This window comes from Muntiacus reevesi, chromosome 3 (genome assembly GCF_963930625.1).
Source record: "Muntiacus reevesi chromosome 3, mMunRee1.1, whole genome shotgun sequence".
NCBI classification, from domain to species: Eukaryota; Metazoa; Chordata; class Mammalia; order Artiodactyla; family Cervidae; genus Muntiacus; species Muntiacus reevesi.
Genome location: NC_089251.1, coordinates 108493708 through 108511689, shown reverse-complemented (window position 1 = coordinate 108511689; position 17982 = coordinate 108493708). Strand labels below are relative to the sequence as shown.

The following is a 17982-nucleotide window of genomic DNA, read 5'->3' as shown; positions in this document are numbered from 1 at the left end:
GCTTTAGGGCTGACTTTCATGGCTGAAGACCCACCAGGGCCCTCCCTGGCAGGCGAGGACCACATCATCTCTGTAAAGCAAGTTGCTTAGTGATCAAGCACCCAGACCTCAGGCTTAGACTAAGGCCTTGAATCTCTGCTTTGCTGCTCACGAGGTGTATAACTCTGAGCAAGTCACTCAGTCTGCTTGAGCCTCATCTGTAACAGGGTGATGAAAGGGACCTCCGTGGTGGTCCAGTGGATAAGACTCCGTGCTCCTAATGCAGAGGGCCAAGTTTTTATCCCTGGTCAGGAAGCTAGATCCCACGTGCTGCAACCAAGACCTGGCAAGCCAAATAATAAATAAATATTTTTAAGAATTAAAATGGGGATAACAATGGTTCCCACCTCACAGAGCAAGGATGAGGACTTCTCAAGTTAAGTGCCTGCTCCAGGGAAAGTGCTCAGTAAACGTTAGCTAATGCCATCTGTTATCATTGTAACTCTGTGTAGCCCTGTCTTACACCCTGACCTGCAAGTAGAGGCCTTTAACAGTGTTTGGGTTCAACTGAATCAGTGAACAGGGGCCAGTGAACAGGGGCTCCTTTGTCTTTACTCCCCATCCCCTTGTTTTGGTCAGACTAATGTTTGTTGAGTGTCTACTCGGTGGTGGGCGCTGTACCAGGGCCTGTGACACAGGGAAGAGTCAGGCTCTGTCTTGGAGAGCCATATAGTCCAAGCGATGGAAACTGAGGTGTGAGATGACTCCAAGCAAGATCAGCAGTGTGGCACAAACTCAAGGACCCAGCAGCTTGGGTCAGAGGCCTAGAACTGCCATGGCTCAGAAAAGAGATCAGTTTAGGCCATGGGAAGAAGTCGTCAGGAAGGCTTCCTGGAGGAGGAGAAACTTGAGCTATATCTTGACAGGGGGGCTGAAATATCACATAGGCTGTTTTAAGTTGCCAAATCACAGAAATTCAACTCAACTTAGGTTTGTTTGGGTTTTTTTTTTCCTTTTTTTAAAAAAGTCTTTTTCTCTCTTCCAATCTTTTTTACTTCTTTTGGTCATGCCACACGACTTGTGGGATCTTAGTTCCCCAACCAGGGATTGAACCTGGGCCCGCCTTGGCTCTGGCTGTGAAAGCCCTGAGTCCTAGCCATTGGACCATCAGGGAACTCCTCAGGTTAATTTTTTGTTTTATTTTATTATTGTTTTATTTCTGGCTGTCCTGGGTCTTTGTTACCGCACTGGCTTTCCTCTAGCTGCAGAGAGCGGAGGCTACTCTAGTTGCTGCGCCTGGGTGTCTTGCTGCAGTGGCTACTCTTGTTGCAGAGCATTTGAGCCTCAGTACTTGCAGCACCTAGGCTTGGGAGTTGCGGCTCCCAGGCTCTAGAGCACAAGTTCAATCGTTGTAATGGACAGGTTAGTTGCTCCCGGGAATGTGGGATCTTCCTGGATCAGGGATCTAACTCGTGTTTCCTGCATCGGCAGGTGGATTCTTTACCACTGGGCCAGAACGGAAGCCCCTCGAGGTTGATTTTCAAAAAGAGAATTCACTGACCCCTGTAATGGGAAGACCAGACGTGCAGCTGGTTTCAGGCTCCTTCTCTTTCTCTTAGGGTTTCTCTCTGTCTCTGCTCAGGGGGCAGGATGGCCCAGCAGGCCCAGCTTCACACCTTGCAGAAGCAAGACAGTCTTTCTCTTGTGACTTTGGCAGAAAAGTCCCAGAAAGTATCACATGACTGTTCCTGAGCCAATCACAGTGGCCCCCCGATGGCGCACTCTGGTCAACTGGGACTCCATGGTCAACCCACGTGACCATAGGGAAGGGGTTCTCACATTACAGGGGAGTGGAGAAACTCGCCAGACAGAAACAACAGGTGGGCCACACAGGTGGACCTCGGAGTCTGGCCGAGGAGCAGAGAAGGGCTGACCGCGATGCAGTGGAGCGGGCGGTGGAGGCCCATCAGTCGGGGGAGGGCAAGAGCTTTCCCAGGAGTGTGAGCCGCCACCCCCTGTGCCCTTCCACTCCCTTGTCTTTCTCTCCCTGCCTCCTTCACCCCAGTGCTGTCCTGGTGACGCTTCACTGTACCCTGGGCCCTCTGGGGCTGAACAGACGTTCGCTCAAGGTGGGGCATGGGGGTCTCTGCTTCTTCCAGGTTCAGAACCTGAACAACATTGTCTCTTTCCCCCTGGACTCTCTGTTGAAGGGGCAGCTGAGAGACGGACGACAGGTGAGTTTCCATGTGGGGAGGGGTGCCCCGAGGCGGTGAGATGGAGCGAGAAGGGGGGCAGGCAGGAGACCATAGCAGGGGACGGGGCTGGGCTGAGGACGGAGGCCAAGTGAAGCCGTCACAGTGGGGGTGCTGCCGCTGCTGCTGCTGAGTCGCGTCAGTCGTGTCCGACTCTGTGCGACCCCATAGACGGCAGCCCACCAGGCTCCCCCGTCCCTGGGTTTCTCTAGGCAGAAATACTGGAGTGGGTTGCCATTTCCTTCTCCATCACAGTGGGTGAGCTGTCCCTATTATTGACCCCCAGGAAGACAGGAGGGCCCAGGTCTAGGGTGAGCCTAGGTGAGCCAGGGCCCTTTTGAAAATAGCTCAAGGAATCACAACAACCCCATGAGGTGTGTTCTGTAGGTGCTCTCATCCCCATTTTGCGGTTGAGAAAATTGAGCCTGGGGTGTTTGATAACCTGCTTACAGTCTACCCAGCTGGTCAGTGGAGGAGCCAGTATACTTACTGTGCTCTCTGTACCAGGCAACCCCTGGCTGGAGGCAAACCGGAGCTCAAAGAAAGTGACAGGATAATCTCCCTGGGAAGTCTGCTCCAGAAGGCCCAGGGGAGGAGTCATCCCCCCTTCCCCACCCCAGCCTCCGCAGGCTTCCCTCCTTGCCCCTGGCTAAGCAACAGCCTGGAAACCAACCAAACCAGACCGGCAGCTTTTTCACCTGGCGAACTGAGACACCTTAAATGTCGGGGCTGAATGTTCTGAAGGGTGTGAGCAGCCCTCTGGATGGGGCCCAGGCAAACTAGGCCAGGGATCAGCCAGGTCTCTCTGGCTTGCTGTGTGTCCTTGGGTAGACATCTTAGCCTCTCTGTGCATATGTCCCTCAACCCCTACCTTTCGGTTGAAAGGATGAGCTAGAACCAGGCAGGAGAAAATAGTGGGACAAAGTTAGAGGAAGGATTCTGATCTTTATCCTCCCTCTTCTCCCTCATAGTGATCTCCATCTTATAAGGGAGGGGACTCAGGGCAGACCCCCCCCCCCCAAATAGCCCCAATAACCTAGGCCTGAGCCTACCAGTTCAGACTGATTACTGGCAACTGTGGGAAGAGGTCAGTTGGCAGAAGGAACTCCACTCTGAGAAGTGGGTCAGCGGGGTTTAATTTGGGGGTGAGGTTTGCAGTCAGGGCTAATGTGAACATGGGTTGGTTGGAGGGTAGCTCTCAGCCTGCAGACACAGGGTCCCCCTAATTGTAGCAAAGTGTCCTGTCAGTTCCAGACCCCAAGACCCTCTTCAGGCAAATTGTTTTTTTTTCTGAACTACAGGATTCCAAAAAGCAGCTGGAGAAGGCATGGAAGGACTACGAAGCCAAAATGTAAGTGACTGTGGCCAGGGTGGTTTGGCTGGGAGAGTGATGCTTCTGCTGCAGCAGGAGGCTGGATGTGGGGAGGAACCCAAGTGCTACCAGGGCGTGTCACCTGGAAGTGCATGGCATCTCGGTCTCCAGAAATGTTTACAGGAGGGGGTGGTTTATGCCCAGACCTTGAAAGGAGTCTGGGGGCTTGACCACGAGACAACCAAGGAGGAGCTTTTATGAAAGGACCCCAAGATGCTCCTCTCAGAGGCCCTCCTGCTTGGTGATGCCAACGTGGGTAGAGAGACAGAAAGGAGCATCCATTCACTGAACACCTCCAAGTGCCAGACATCCCTGCTCACACTCACCCAGCCCTCTGAGGGAGATATTAGTATCCCAGTTATCACAGGAGGACTTAGAGGTTCAGAGAGGTTAAGTTACTTGCCCAAGACCATACAGTTAGGCAGAGGCAGACCTGGGACTCATGTTCAGTGATCCTCTTTTCTGCAACACCAGGCAGTATCTGTAAACATTTAGTTGGACACAGAGGAGGAAAGGCCATACCCAGGCCTCTTGGGTGCACCAACCGGGTTTCTCACTAGCTGCTGGGACATTATGGCGACAGAAGGAGCCCCAGGTGGCCAGTGACCAACTCTCCCTGAGTGGGGACTCCTTGGGTTCTGCCTTCTAAACTCTGTCCAAGTCCCTGCCCCAGCCCTCTGCCCCGGCCCAGCCGGGCCCACTGAACCTCAAGGCACTGTTTACTCTTCTCTGTAAAACGTTGGCTTCTCTTGCATTTTTCGAAAGCAGTATGTGTTCATTATGAGTAACTTTGGAAGCTATGAGGAAGTAGAAGAGGAAAAAATTTAAGTTATCCTTAGGAGAAGATTAGGGCCCTGCAGGGAGATATCTAGCACTCCTCTATTGTTAGAATTTTTTTCATAGTGTGGGTAGCACTGCAATTTCATCATTTTTAAAAAGTGGTGGAAGGGGAGTTCCTGGGTTAGGCCGGTGGTTAGGACTTGGTGCTTTCGCTGCCATGACCCAGTTCAGTCCCTGGTTGGGGAACTAAGATCCCACAAGCTGTGCGGCTTGGCCAGAACAAACAAAAACGTGGGGAGAGGGGGAAGGACCAAAAACCCGGAAGAAAAACCTTCATTTCTTTTCTTTCTTTATTTGGACATTCATTTTAATTTATTTGTTTATTTAACTGTGCCGGGTCTTCACTGCAGCATGCAAACTCTTAGTTGTGGTATATGGGATCTAGTTCCCTCCTGCTGCTGCTGCTGCTAAGTCACTTCGGTCGTGTCCGACTCTGTGCGACCCCGTAGACGGCAGCCCACCAGGCTCCCCCGTCCCTGGGATTCTCCAGGCAAGAACACTGGAGTGGGGTGCCATTTCCTTCTCCAATGCGTGGAAGTGAAGTTGCTCAGTCGTGTCCGACTCTTCTCGACCCCACGGACTGCAGCCTACCAGGCTTCTCTGTCCATGGGATATTCCAGGCAAGGGTACTGGAGTGGGGTGCCGTTGCCTTCTCCACTAGTTCCCTGACCAAGGATCAAACACAGGCCCTTGAACTGGGAGTGTGGAGTCTTAGCTACAGGACCACCAGGGAAGTTTTGACCCTTTGTTTCTAAGCCTAAAGTATTAACATCTATCTAATCATTTTTCTATGTATAAAGAACTATTTTTTCAGAATCAATATCATAATAATTATACTGGGGGGCTTTGCTTAAAAATACATCATGACCATCTTTCTACATCACTACATGTTTTTATACAATGTTACATTATTATTATTATTTATTTTTTTGGCTGCACTGCATCTTCGTCGCTGCGCTCAGGCTTTCTTTAGTCGTGGCAAGTGGGAGCTCCTCTCTGGTTGCGGTGTGTGGACTTCTCATTGCGGTAGCTTCTCTTGTTGCGGAGCACAGGCATTAGGGTGTGCTGGCTTCAGTAGCTGTGGCACACAGACTTAGTTGCCTGTGGCACGTGGAATCTTCCTGGACCAGGGATCGAACCTGTGTCCTCTGCGTTGGCAGGCGAATTCTTCATCACTAGACCACCAGGAAGTCTAACAAGGTCGCTTAAATGGGTGCACTGTGTCTCAGCATATGCACCACCCACCATGTATTTAATCTGCCCCTGTTGTTCGGGAGGCATCCTTGCAACTACATCCTTGCTCCCACCCATGATTATTTCTGTAGAATCTTTCCAAGAAGTAGTTCCTGGAGCTTTATTGTTCTTCAAGCTCCCAGCACCACGGGGACCTCCCTGAGTCCGATGGAAGGCTGAAACGCCTCCTCCACCAGGGTCTCCATGTGCGCCCCAGCTGTGGGTGTAGAGCTGGTGGTGAAGGATGTGGGACTGTGATGGGCGTGGCTACCCGTTCTCATCAGAGGCCCGGGGAGGGGTGTGGACACGCAGACGGAAGACCTTTCTCTTTATGATTTAGGGCTGGCTGTAGCTCAGCGGTTCCTTCGAGTTCATCATGTCAAATTACTCTTTATGATTTGGTGTGGGATCACAAAGCCTTTGTCTTCCTGGGTTACCTTGACTGAGCCCCTAGCCTTTCAAGACATCATCCACTCCAACGATCCCCAAACCCCTGGGCCATGGACCAGTACCAGTCCTGATAGGAACTGGGCTGCGCAGCAGGAGATGAGTGGCAGGCAAGAGAGTGAAACTTCATCTGTATTTACACCTGTCCCCCATCGTTCATATTACCACCTGAGCTCTGCCTCCTATCAGATCAGTGGCAGCATTAGGTTCTCATGGGAGGGCAAACCCTAACCCTAAAGTCAAGGCAGAATATCCTGAGATTGCCACAGAACAGAAATAAAGTTGCACAATAAAGGTAATGCACTTGAACCATCCCCAAACTATCCTCACCCCTGGTCCGTGGAAAAATTGTCTTCCACAAAACCTGTCCCTGGTGCCAAAAACACTGGGGATCACCGATCTACTAAATAGAAAGAATAAGCACTATGTTGCTGACCTCCCCAAGCAGCTGGGCTTTTACCAGATTGATATATTGATCTTGCATGAGGTTTCATTTAAAGAAAAGACTGTGGAACGACGGCGAGAGAGGTTTGGCTGAGGTTATGCCGTGAGTTATCAACAGGGCCTGGGCTAGAACTTGGGATTTCTGAGTCTGGCGCGCTTCCTGCCACCCCACGTAGCCTCCTGTCTCCTCCTCACGTTACATAGGTTGAGCCATATGTCCTAGCACAGGTGACTGTGTACATTCCTTTTATGAGGGCTTCAGGTGTAGCTGGATATTAGCAAGCCAGAAGTTGCTGTGTAATTCCACTTCATTCTTACCAAACCAGTCTGGGTAGCAGCTGCGAGGACCCAGGGTCCTGATAACATCTGCTGATTAGCCACCAGGTTCTCACGCACGGGTTGTTCCTATAGGAGGGTCCCCTCCCCACCTGGGGTGGCTAAGAAAGGCATCCCAGGCCCTGGGCAAGGGACACAGTTATCTAGGCTATTCCATTTTCAGGGGTGTTTCCTTATCTGAAAAATGGAGCCAACATTACTTTCCAGGACTGATGTGGAGATGAAATGAGATGCAGTACACAGACAGCGCCTGGCACTGCAGTTCAACACGTACTTATTTGCCCTCTTGCTGAGCCAGAACTGGGGCCAGAATAACAGCATAGGCTAGACAGGCAGAAGCCCAGACCTCTGCTCCTAGCATTTCCCCCACCAGCCTGGGATCTGGGGCCATTACCTCCCTTCTCTGGGTCTCAGCTTCACCTTCTGTAAAATAGTTTCTGACCATGATCTATCAGAAGAGACACTGTGACCGTCACCAGCTGGGGGAAGCCAGGCAGGGAAGGAGGGATGGAATGAATCTGAGCCACAGCATTGGCTGCCAGCACCCTCCCTAAGGCTCTAGCGTCAGGCTGACTTGGGTTCAAGTCTTGGCTCTAGTTCTTAGCGGCTGTGTGGCTTGGACAAGTCACTTATCATTTCAGCCTCAGGCTCCTTGTCTATAAAATAAAGTCATGATTCCTGCCTCACGGGGTTGTTGCTTTAGTGTGTGAAGGGTCTAGCAGAGCACACAGCACAAAATTATCGCTTAAAAATAATTATTAAGGGACTTCCCTGATGGCCCAGCGGCTAAGACTCCATGCTTCCAATGCAGAGGACTTGGGTTCCACCCCTGGTCAAGGAACTAGGTCCCACATTCCACAACTAAAGATTCCACGTGCCTCAACTGAGACCCAGTACAGCCAAATAAATAGATCTTTTTCAAAATAAATATTAATAATAGCAGCTAATACTTATACTTCCTTAAGAGCTTCCTTTGTGCCAGCTGCTGTGATAAGCTCCTTACATCAGTTATCATTCTTGGAAGGGAAAGGGGCTGTGATCCCCAATTTCTAGGTAGAGTAGTGAGGGGAAAAAAATACCACCACAATCCCTGCCTTAGTGGATCCCACTGGCTTGTTAACAAGAAGAAAGTCCCCAAATAATGAAAATACAAAGTAAAAGTGCCCTAGTGATGGTATCAGCACAGAGGCGGCAGAAGAGGCAGGTGGGTGGAAGAGAAGGGTGATTGGAAAAGGCATCACAGGAGAGGTGGTTCAAGGGGTCAGGTTGGCAGGTGCACGGTTCCTTTTGATTCCTTTCCTCTCCCATCTCCCCCACCCCCGCCCCCGCCATCCTCACTCTGCTGGTACCTGTTTTTCATCCCCTGGACCACATTAGACAATGGCTGTGGTCCCCTTCTCCAGTTGTCTCTGCCTTCTTAGTAACTGGCATTTCAGCACTTTCCACTATTTTATTTCACTCCTGCTGCAACTCCATTCAAAGGAAATTTAAAAAATATTCTTAAGGTTTGAAATGTTTAAAAAAAACACTAGTGATCCTTTGAGGACAGGGAGGGAATGGAACTTGTTATTTTCTTGGTGGGGGTGTGTGTGTTGCAATAAAAGCACTCCCAGCTATTAGTGTGAGGTGATTAGTGTGATTAGTGTGAGGTGAGGTCATCTTGGGTGACTGTATCAGACTTTGTAGGGAAATGTCTATAATTACCATAGCTAAGGCTGAAGGACAGAGCTATGATAATTCACAAGGCCCTGTATCATACTTTACGGCTTATCTTCATCCTGAACTAAATAACCTCTATCCTTTAATCTCCATTAGACCCTACATAAAAAAAAAAAAAAAATTATTGGAAATGAAAGTCGTGTCCGATTCTTTGCAACCCCATGGACTATACAGTCCACAGAATTCTCCGGGCCAGAATACTGGACTGGGTAACCTTCCCCTTCTCCAGGGGATCTTTCCAACCCAGGAATAGAACCCAGGTCTCCCGTATTACAGGCGGGTTCTTTACCAGCTGAGCCACAAGGGAAGCTCAAGAATACTGGAGTGGGTAGCCTATCCCTTCTCCAGCGGATCTTTCCAACCCAGGAATCAAACCGGGGTCTCCTGCATTGCAGGCAGATTCTTTACCAGCTGAGCCATCAGGGCAGCCCTAAATAGGAAGTACCCTACACTAAAAAAGAGTATCTGAAGGAATCACCAGGTTATTACTCTAATCATCAGTGTTATTAGCAGCATCATAGTCCTGCCATTTATTAAGGGCCTTACCACACACCAGGGACTGTACTAAATGTTTCCAATGTGTTAGATCATTTGAGACCTAGACAGTATTAGCCTTATTTTTGGAAATGGGGAAAGTGAGGTTTAGAAAGATGCATAAAGGTTAAATAAGGGAGCTGCCATAAATCCAAAATCCACATTTCTAGCCACTGTACTGGGCTTCCCTGTGGCTCAGCTGATAAAGAATCCACCTGCAATGTGGGAGACCTGGGTTCGACACCTGGGTTGGGAAGATCCCCTGGAAAAGGGAAAGGCTACCCACTCCAGTATTCTGGCCTGGAGAAATCCACGGACTGTATAGTCCATGGGGTCGCAAAGAGTTGGACACGACACTGTACTGAACTGTGGCTTTCTTTTGGTCCGTTTACTCTGGAGCAGGCTTTCCATGTCAGTGTATTCCCCATCCTTTTTTAACAGCTGCATAGTATCCCTATATGTGGCCATAGCATAATTTATTTAACCACTTCCCGTTGATAGATATTTAGCTTATTTTTTCCATTTTCCCTGTTTACAGACATGGTAACAGTGGAGGCAGGAGCTCCTTTGCCCTCCCGCTGTTTCTCTGCCCCCACAGTCCCGTTCTGCTTAATGAGCTGCCAGGCTCATTGTTGCTCAGGCCTGGCCATCGCCTCTGTCTCTGCCGCTCATCTTCAGATCCCCAAAAAAAAGCATCTGCCCTGACCCCCAAGCCTGTTCACAGGGTCAGTCCCCACCTAACTCCACTCCACCTAACTCTTCTGCCACAGACTCCCTCTCCGGGTATTATAAAGCTTTAGGGAAATGAAGAATCACCACTTCAAAGAAAATTAAAGACAAAACCACTAAAAACCCTGCAAAAGCCTGCTCTTAGAGCAGTGGCTTTCGCCCAGGGGTGATTTTGCACCCCCACCCGATCCCCCAGGAGACGTTTCTGGTTGTCACAACAAGGGAGATGCTCGTGGCATCTAGTGGGCAGGGGTCAAGGATACCACTAAACAACCTGTATTCACAGAATGGCCCCCACATCAAAGAAGTATCTAGTTAAAATGTCTGTAGTTCCAAGGTTGATAAACCGCTCTTCAGGTCTCCAGAGACAGATTGTGCAAATAAGCACCATCCCAGAGGTCTGAAGTCAGTAAAGCCTAGAACTTAAGACTGAGAATTTGGTCTAGGCCATTGCTTCCTCTGTTTATAGATGGAAGACCCGCAGCCTAAAGAGACCTCTAACACAGCTGCGGTGTCTTCTCTGTGTTAAGTCTTTTGCATCCTTTATCTCATCTGGGTACAGATAAAAAGCCCCATTTTCCAGATGTGGACACTGAGGCTTAGAGAGGGGAAGTAATGCAGGTGTAACGTTATTCCACGTCTGTCTTCTCTGACACTCACTTGGAAGCAAAACGTATGCAAGTTGTCTCCTTCACATAGGCTCATGCGTCCAGCCCCAGGTGTGGAAATACTCTCCTGGTTGGGAGTGGGTGGTCTAATGGGTGTGGGATTTCCAGGAAACTATCTGCCCACAGTTCCACCCAACCCCAAACAGGGGAAACCACCAGCCCTGAGATCAGTAGGGGAAGGCCCCGCTTACTCTCAGCTACAGGGTGGGAAGTGCTTTCTTCACCTACAAAAGAAAAGAATCAAGGTTTTCTAAGCTCTAAATGGAAGCTCTGTGGTTTAGGAGAATGAAGGCACCTTGTGGGGCCTTCTAACCCCCATGGTCCTAAATCTCTTCCAGCAAACTCTAATCCCAATCCCACCTGGCCCTATGGGAGCCCATCCACTCCCTGCATAGAAACACTTAACTCCTTCCTATTGCTCTTGGGACAAAGACCAAGAACCTCAGCAAGGTCCGAATCAGGCCCTGTGCGGTCTGGCACCTGGAAGCACCTCCCTCCATCCCTGCTGAGCCCTATCTCTCCTGCCTCCTGGCTGTCACGTGGTCTGATCCTCCCACCCAGCCCTAGCTTCCTTAGACTTCAGATCTCAGCTCCAGCATCACTTCCTGAGAGGCCAGATGAGGTTGGATGCCCATTTTACTCTCCCCTCACTCTCTGCAAGGCTGTGATTTGATTTATGTCTTTCCCCGCTGCCCGCCTGTAGGTTCTCTGCATCCACCTTGCTGACCATTGTCCCCCAAGAGCTGGCACAAAGGCAGGTCCCCCTCATCTGGTGTGCCCGCACAGAGAGCAGCATGTAGGGATGGTGGGACATGCAGGGGCTTAGGGAGAGTTATTCAGGCCTCTCTTTCCTTGGGGCCTAGGGCCAGGCTGGAGAAGGAGAGGGACCGGGCCAGGGTGATAGGAGGGAGCACCGGGGAGGTGGCCCAGGACACGCAGAGAGAGCGGCGCGTCTTCCAGTTGCACATGTGTGAGGTAAGGGGGGCCCCAGGGCGAGGGCGGGGTGGGGTGTGCCTTCCAGTCTACATCCCTGAACCCTCGGGGGCCCAGTCACTGTCTTAGCCCAGGTCCTTGCCAGATGGCCCTTGAGATGTCACCCAGGTTCAGTCCTGGCCAGAAGGATTAGCCTGGAATGGAGACAGCAGCCTCTTGTCCCCAGGATTCTCTCTTGCTCATGTCACACACTTTGCCCCGCCCTCTCCCCAGTATCTGCTGAAAGCCGGGGAGAGCCAGATGAAGCAAGGTCCTGATTTCCTGCAGAGCCTCATCAAGTTCTTCCACGCTCAGCACAAGTAGGTTCCCCCCATGTCCCACCCCTATCCCCACAGTCTCTTGCCCCTTAACCCTTCAGGCGACCCAGAACAGGGTCATCCCCAGTGTCTGGCAGACCCTCAAAGTTTCTACATGTGAATGTACCTCATTGGTAATGCTTTTTGCAGCTGCTGTTTATTGAATGTCCACCAGGTATTGGGCACTAAGTACTGTACACACCCCTCTGTGAGCGGCTACTGATATTATTCCCATTTTACAGATGCAAAAACTGAGGCTCAGATTTACTAAGATCACATAGCTAGAAAGTGGGATCTGGACCATCACACTGTACCACCCCCAGGTGCCCTGGGATCTTTAGAGCTCCTTCTCTCATACTTCATCTCACATTTTCATCTCTCCCTCTCTCTGGTCCCATGCTTGGCCTTACACTCTTAGCTTTTTCCAAGATGGCTTGAAGGCAGCTCAGAGCCTGTCCCCCTTCATCGAGAAGCTGGCAGCCTCGGTACACACAGTAAGTCGGGTTTCACCCCCGAGCGTGTAGTCAAGCCCTCTGTCCTCCTCGGAAAATCTGTGTCTGTGGAAGAGCTGGCTCCTGCCGAGAGAGCGAGGCTGCTGCCCTGCTGCTCTGGGCATGAGCTCCGTGCCTGGCACAGCTGCCAGCTGATAACCGGGTCCTGCCCTTCATCCCATAGCTGCGTCAAGCCCAGGAGGAGGAGCTACAGAAGCTGACCCAGCTCCGGGACTCCCTTCGAGGGATGCTGCAGCTCGAGAGCAGAGAGGTCAGCCCCCAAATCATCCCCGAACAAGTGCACACCCTGGAGGGAGGGAGAGAAAGGAAGACCCCACAGGGTCCCCTTGAAAAGGTCTCCCTGAACGAGACTGCTGCAGAGCAGGGCTCTTTGCCCCACATGCCCTGAGGTCTCCTTCATGTGTCCAAGCAACAGGAGAGTCTGAGCCGGAAGAACTCAGGAGGTGGCTACAGCATCCACCAGCACCAAGGCAACAAGCAGTTTGGGACAGAGAAGGTCGGCTTTTTGTACAAGAAAAGCGATGGGTAAGTGACTCAGAGAGCTCAAGTAACTTGCCGAAGCCACACAGAGAGTAAATGATAGGGTTGAGGTAGGTGCCTGAAGGGCTTGTTCCTATTATTTGTTGAGGGTTCCAGGGCCCTCCATGCTGCAGTGCAAAATCATCAGAATCCTGGGCTCATGAACTTCTGCTGAATGTTGCAGTTCTTAATGTAAAGAAGGAGAATAGCAGTGCCAAACACTTTTGGGGCAGTCTCCATGGCCTCACTTTTAACCGTTGTAATATACTGAATATGCCTGGACATGAAAATGTTGGCTGTGCCTTGCTCCCTCATGTGAAAAACAGAAATCAGGTGTAAGTGCAAAAGCCTTTATGGGATTCATTCATTAATTTTTTTTTACTAACTAGTCAGTTTTCATCAGAGAAAAATAACTTGGTTAAACCAGTTAATATTTACCTCTTATAGGAAAAGTGTTAAGTAGCTTTGACTATGGATTTGCTCATTTTATTTTGCATGCTAAGTTGCTTCAGCCGTATCCAACTCTTTGCAATCCTGTGGACTGTAGCCTGCCTGGCTCCTCTGTCCCTGGACTTCTCCAGGCCAGAATACTGGAGTGGGTGGCCATGCTCTCCTGCAGGGGATCTTCCCGACCCAGGGATTGAACCCACATCTCTTATATCTCCTGCATTGGCAGGCGGGTTCTTTAACACTAGTGCCACCTGGAAAGTCCATCTTATTTTGGGAGTCTCAGTGTTTATATTACCTTGTCTTTAACCATAATCCATCTCTCGTGGTCAAGAGCCTATTCCTTCTCTCAGACTAGGAGGTCCCTAAGGTTGCGAGCTGTGTCTCTTCCATCAGACTGGAAGCTCTCAGAGGGCCAAGGTCACATGGTCCCCTTTAGAATAAAGACTCCCAGGGAGTGGGGCTGTTTCCCCTATCTGACTGGGAGCTTTCTAAGGGCAGGGCTGTGTCTCCATCAGAAGGGAGCCAGGGAGTGCGGAGTGTAGGGGTCGGAGTCAGGGGACCGAGAAGGTAAAGAAGTGGGACTGGAGGTCATACAGGTGGGGTCAGAGACCTGGTCCAGGACCTTGTCCACTGATATTAGGTTTGAGCCTTGGGTGATGGTCTTTCTATCCCTCTGGGCCCTAGAATTCGAAGAGTCTGGCAGAAAAGGAAGTGTGGAGTCAAGTATGGCTGCCTGACCATCTCACACAGCACGGTGAGCCTGGAGGATGGGGGTCTCGGGGCATGATGGTCCTCTGCTCCTGGTGTTCAGAACAGACAGGTGGCAAGCCCTCCCTCTAAAACGTGAACTTGGATCCAGGGAGCTGGAGACCCCCTGCGGGAGGAAGGATGGGCTCCAAAGCCCCCAAGCTGGTCCTGGTCCACCCTCCACATCCTTGAGATGCTGGGAGAGGGGAGACATTAACTGGAACACGATTATTATGCCCATTTAACAGATTGGGAAACTAAGGCCTCAGAGTTTGGGAGGCCCAGAGGGTAACTGTACATCCTCCATCTGCAACTTCCCACAGATAAACCGGCCCCCAGTGAAGCTGACCCTGCTGACATGCCAAGTAAGGCCAAATCCCGAGGAGAAAAAGTGCTTCGACCTGGTGACCCGTGAGTAGTCCCTGCCCCCTACACCTCAACTGGCCAAGGCTTCTCTAAGAGACCAGTCAGTCCTGGGAGGCCGATTAGGGCTCTGTGTCCAATTCCACAAGTGAAAGTGAAAGTCACTCAGTTGTGTCCAACTCTTTGGAACCCTAGAATTCTCCAGACCAGAATACTCGAGTGGATAGCCTTTCCCTTCTCCAGGGGATCTTCCCAACCCAGGGATCGAACGCAGGTCTCCCGCATTGCAGGCAGATTCTTTACCAGCTGAGCTACCAGGGAAGTCCAAGAATACTGGAGTAGGGGTAGCCTATCCCTTTTCCAGGGGATCTTCTGGACCCAGGAATCAAACCAGGGTCTCCTGCACTGCAGGCAGATTCTTTACCACTGAGCTACTGGGGAAGCCCCAAGTGTTTATCAAATAGCCTACTACAGGCATACAACTCTTTAAGCCCTGGACAGAATATTTAAAGGCTTCACCCTATATCACATTAAAGATTAAAATGCACCACATGCATGCATGCATGCTTAGTCACTAAATAGTTTTCTGACCACATGAACTGTAGCCCACCAGGCTCCTCTGTCCGTGGGATTTCCCAGATAAGAATACTGGAGTGGGTTGTCATTTCCTTCTCCAGGGGATCTTCCCAACCCAGGGATTGAACCCTCATCTCCTGCATTGGCAGGCAGTTCTTTACCACTGAGCCACCAGGGAAGCCCAAAATATATCTACACACCACTCTGAATATGATTATTTCTGTAAAACATATTTAAATGGATTTGGGTAATTTGGCTTTCAAAATTATTATTACTTAAAAATGTTCCATTTTCATCGTTTGGAGTCTTTGGTGACAGGCATCTTACGGGGGCCAGGACAGGCTGAGAAAGACCTAGATCTGATCCTTGGCAAGCTCTGCCTGGCAGGGGTGTGATGTGGAGACCCAGGACTGCAACGGGATGGGCAGTGTCCAGAAGAGAGGTGCAGATAGAGCCCCCTCAGAGATTAGAGGACAGAAGTCCTGCCCTGCCCTGCCTGGAGGAAAGGCTGCTGGGAGAAGAGAGCTCTAGAGTCTGATCTTGAAGAACCCAGAACGTCATGTGTAGGAAAGGACATTTCGGGAGACAGGACCTGGTGTGGTGAAAGGCATGGAAGCAGGAGGGTGGACCCACCAGTTTAGCCAGGGTGCAGGGTTCACATAGCAGTGGAAGATGAAGCCTGGGACTTTCTCTTTTTTAATATATTTATTGTATTTATTTGGCCGTGCCAGGTCTTAGATGCGGCAGGTGGGATCTAGTTCCCTGACCAGGGATCGAACCTGGGCTCCCTGCATTGGGAGCGTGGATTCTTAGCCACTGGATCACCAGGGGAGTCCCTGGGAATACCTCTTAAAGATTTGGACCTTCTTTCCTGGAAGGAGTGAGCCATAGAGGACCTTGGAGCAGTGAAATGGCAGGGATCAGGGCAGAACCTTGGGCCCAACCATCTGGCAGCTGGTGCAGGCTGGGGGGTGGGGGGGGTGACAGGCCAGGAAGGCCAGAAGGGAGGCTGTGGACCTGAGGCTGAGTGGGAAGGTGGCTATATGTTCAGAGGAAACTCTGCTTGTGGGCTGAGGGGGGTCTTTTGCCCTGGGAAACGGCACCTGATCCTGGAAGCTGATTCACACAGAGGGGTGGAATTGGACTTTGAAGGAGATTGCTGAGAAACTGCCCCCTCTGCTGGCCACTGTCATCACCCTCCCCTGGTAGCCTAGCGGAGCCTGGCCCCTCAGGGACAAAAGCTCCCTCTGGACCCAGCACTTGGGATGAGACCTTCCCGGGCCCAGGGAGGTAAGGCCAGCAGGATCCCTGTGGCCCAGACAACCTCTCCTCTCCCCACAGACAACAGGACGTACCACTTCCAGGCGGAGGACGAACATGAGTGTGAGGCGTGAGTGCCCCCGCACGGCCAACCTGGGGGTGGGGGCGGGGGGCCAGCCTCCGGGCCTGATGCGGAAGCCCCCCAGCACCGGCGGCGTCATCCCCACGCTTGGCCCGCCCGGCTCCGCAGGTGGGTGTCAGTGCTGCAGAACTGCAAGGACGAAGCCTTGAGCAGTGCCTTCCTCGGGGAGCCCGGCAGCGGCCCGGGGCCCTGGGGTGCCGCCGGGCCGGACGGGGAGCCCCAGGACCTGACCAAACTGCTCATCGCCGAGGTCGAGAGCAGGCCGGGGAATGGCCAGTGCTGCGACTGCGGGGCTGCAGGTGCGGCGGGGCGACGAGAAGCGGGTGGAAGCGGAGGGGCGGGGCCCACGCCTCTAAGGCCCGAGGGGCTCTATTTTGCAGACCCCACCTGGCTGAGCACCAACCTGGGCGTGCTCACCTGCATCCAGTGCTCGGGCGTCCACCGCGAGCTGGGCGTGCGCTTCTCACGCATGCAGTCCCTTACCTTGGACCTGCTGGGGCCCTCGGAGTTGTTGGTGAGGGCGGGGCGGGGCGGGGCCAGACGGGGATTCGGGGCGGGGCCTGGTTGGGGGCGGGGCTTGGGCCGCTCGATCCCCAAAGAGGCTGGTCAGGGGCGGGGCCTGGACGAGGAGGGAGGCTGAGGGGCGGGACCTCTGGAGGCTCAGTCTTTCAGGGATGGGCGCTGTCCTAAAGCTCCGGGTCTCAACCCCATCACTTTCCCGCGAACCCAGCTGGCCCTGAACATCGGAAACACTCGCTTCAATGAGGTCATGGAGGCCCAGCTGCCCTCGCACGGCGGCCCTAAACCCTCAGCTGAGAGTGACATGTAAGGAGATTCTCAGGTGGGGGCGGATGCCGGCCGGGGAAATTCTGCTTCCCCAGAACCCAGGGAGAAGTCTGGGGAAAGAGAGGAGCCTCCGGGCTGGAAGAGTCCAGGACATGTGGGATGGTCTCAAGGGTCAGCTGGGTGGAAACAGCCCTTGCTCTGACATCCCGCGGTTATTTTTGGCAGGAGCGCCCGCAGGGAGTATATTGTGGCCAAGTATGTGGAACACAGGTTTGCCCGGAGGTCCACGCCCGAGCCTCAGAGACTCTGGACAGCCATTTGCAACCGGGATCTCCTGTCTGTGCTGGAGGCCTTCGCTAATGGGCAGGACTTTGGACAGCCACTGACAGGGCCCGAGGGGCAGGTGAGAACCTTCTCCAAGGACCACTTACAACCCAGACACAATTAGCACATCCTGTCCTCCTCCAGGACTGGCTATTACTCCCCCTGCCCCCACCTCTGTGTGTGTGTGTGTGTGTGTGTGTGTGTGTGTGTATTAGTCACTCAGTTGTGTCCAACTCTCTGCAACCCCATGGACTCAAGCCCACCAGGCTTCTCTGTCCATGGAATTCTCTAGGCCAGAATACTGGAGTGGGCTGCCATTCCCTTCTCCAGGGGATCTTCCCGACCCAGGGATCGAACCCAGCTCTCCTGCCTTGGCAGGTGGATTCTTTACCATCTGAGCTACCAGTGAAGCCCGGGACCCCCTCTGACATCTGCTCAAACCCCGCCCATCAGAGGGGTAA

At 52.1% G+C, this 17982-nt stretch overlaps 1 protein-coding gene and 1 long non-coding RNA gene across 3 annotated transcripts in view; one reads left to right on the top strand and one right to left on the bottom strand.

Annotated features, from left to right (window-relative positions):
* The window catches only part of LOC136164697 (uncharacterized), a 39318-nt gene that overhangs the window by 10490 nt on the left and 10846 nt on the right, over positions 1–17982 (bottom strand). The gene's annotated exons all lie outside the window — the stretch shown is intronic.
* ASAP3 (ArfGAP with SH3 domain, ankyrin repeat and PH domain 3) overlaps positions 1–17982 on the top strand; it is a 47365-nt gene that overhangs the window by 22586 nt on the left and 6797 nt on the right. Inside the window, 14 exon segments of the mRNA XM_065930041.1 lie at positions 2139–2213; positions 3533–3582; positions 11417–11528; positions 11760–11845; positions 12261–12336; positions 12518–12604; positions 12770–12879; positions 14008–14077; positions 14394–14481; positions 16351–16399; positions 16520–16710; positions 16792–16925; positions 17142–17236; positions 17423–17600. Coding sequence (XP_065786113.1) covers positions 2139–2213; positions 3533–3582; positions 11417–11528; positions 11760–11845; positions 12261–12336; positions 12518–12604; positions 12770–12879; positions 14008–14077; positions 14394–14481; positions 16351–16399; positions 16520–16710; positions 16792–16925; positions 17142–17236; positions 17423–17600 — 1401 coding nt within the window.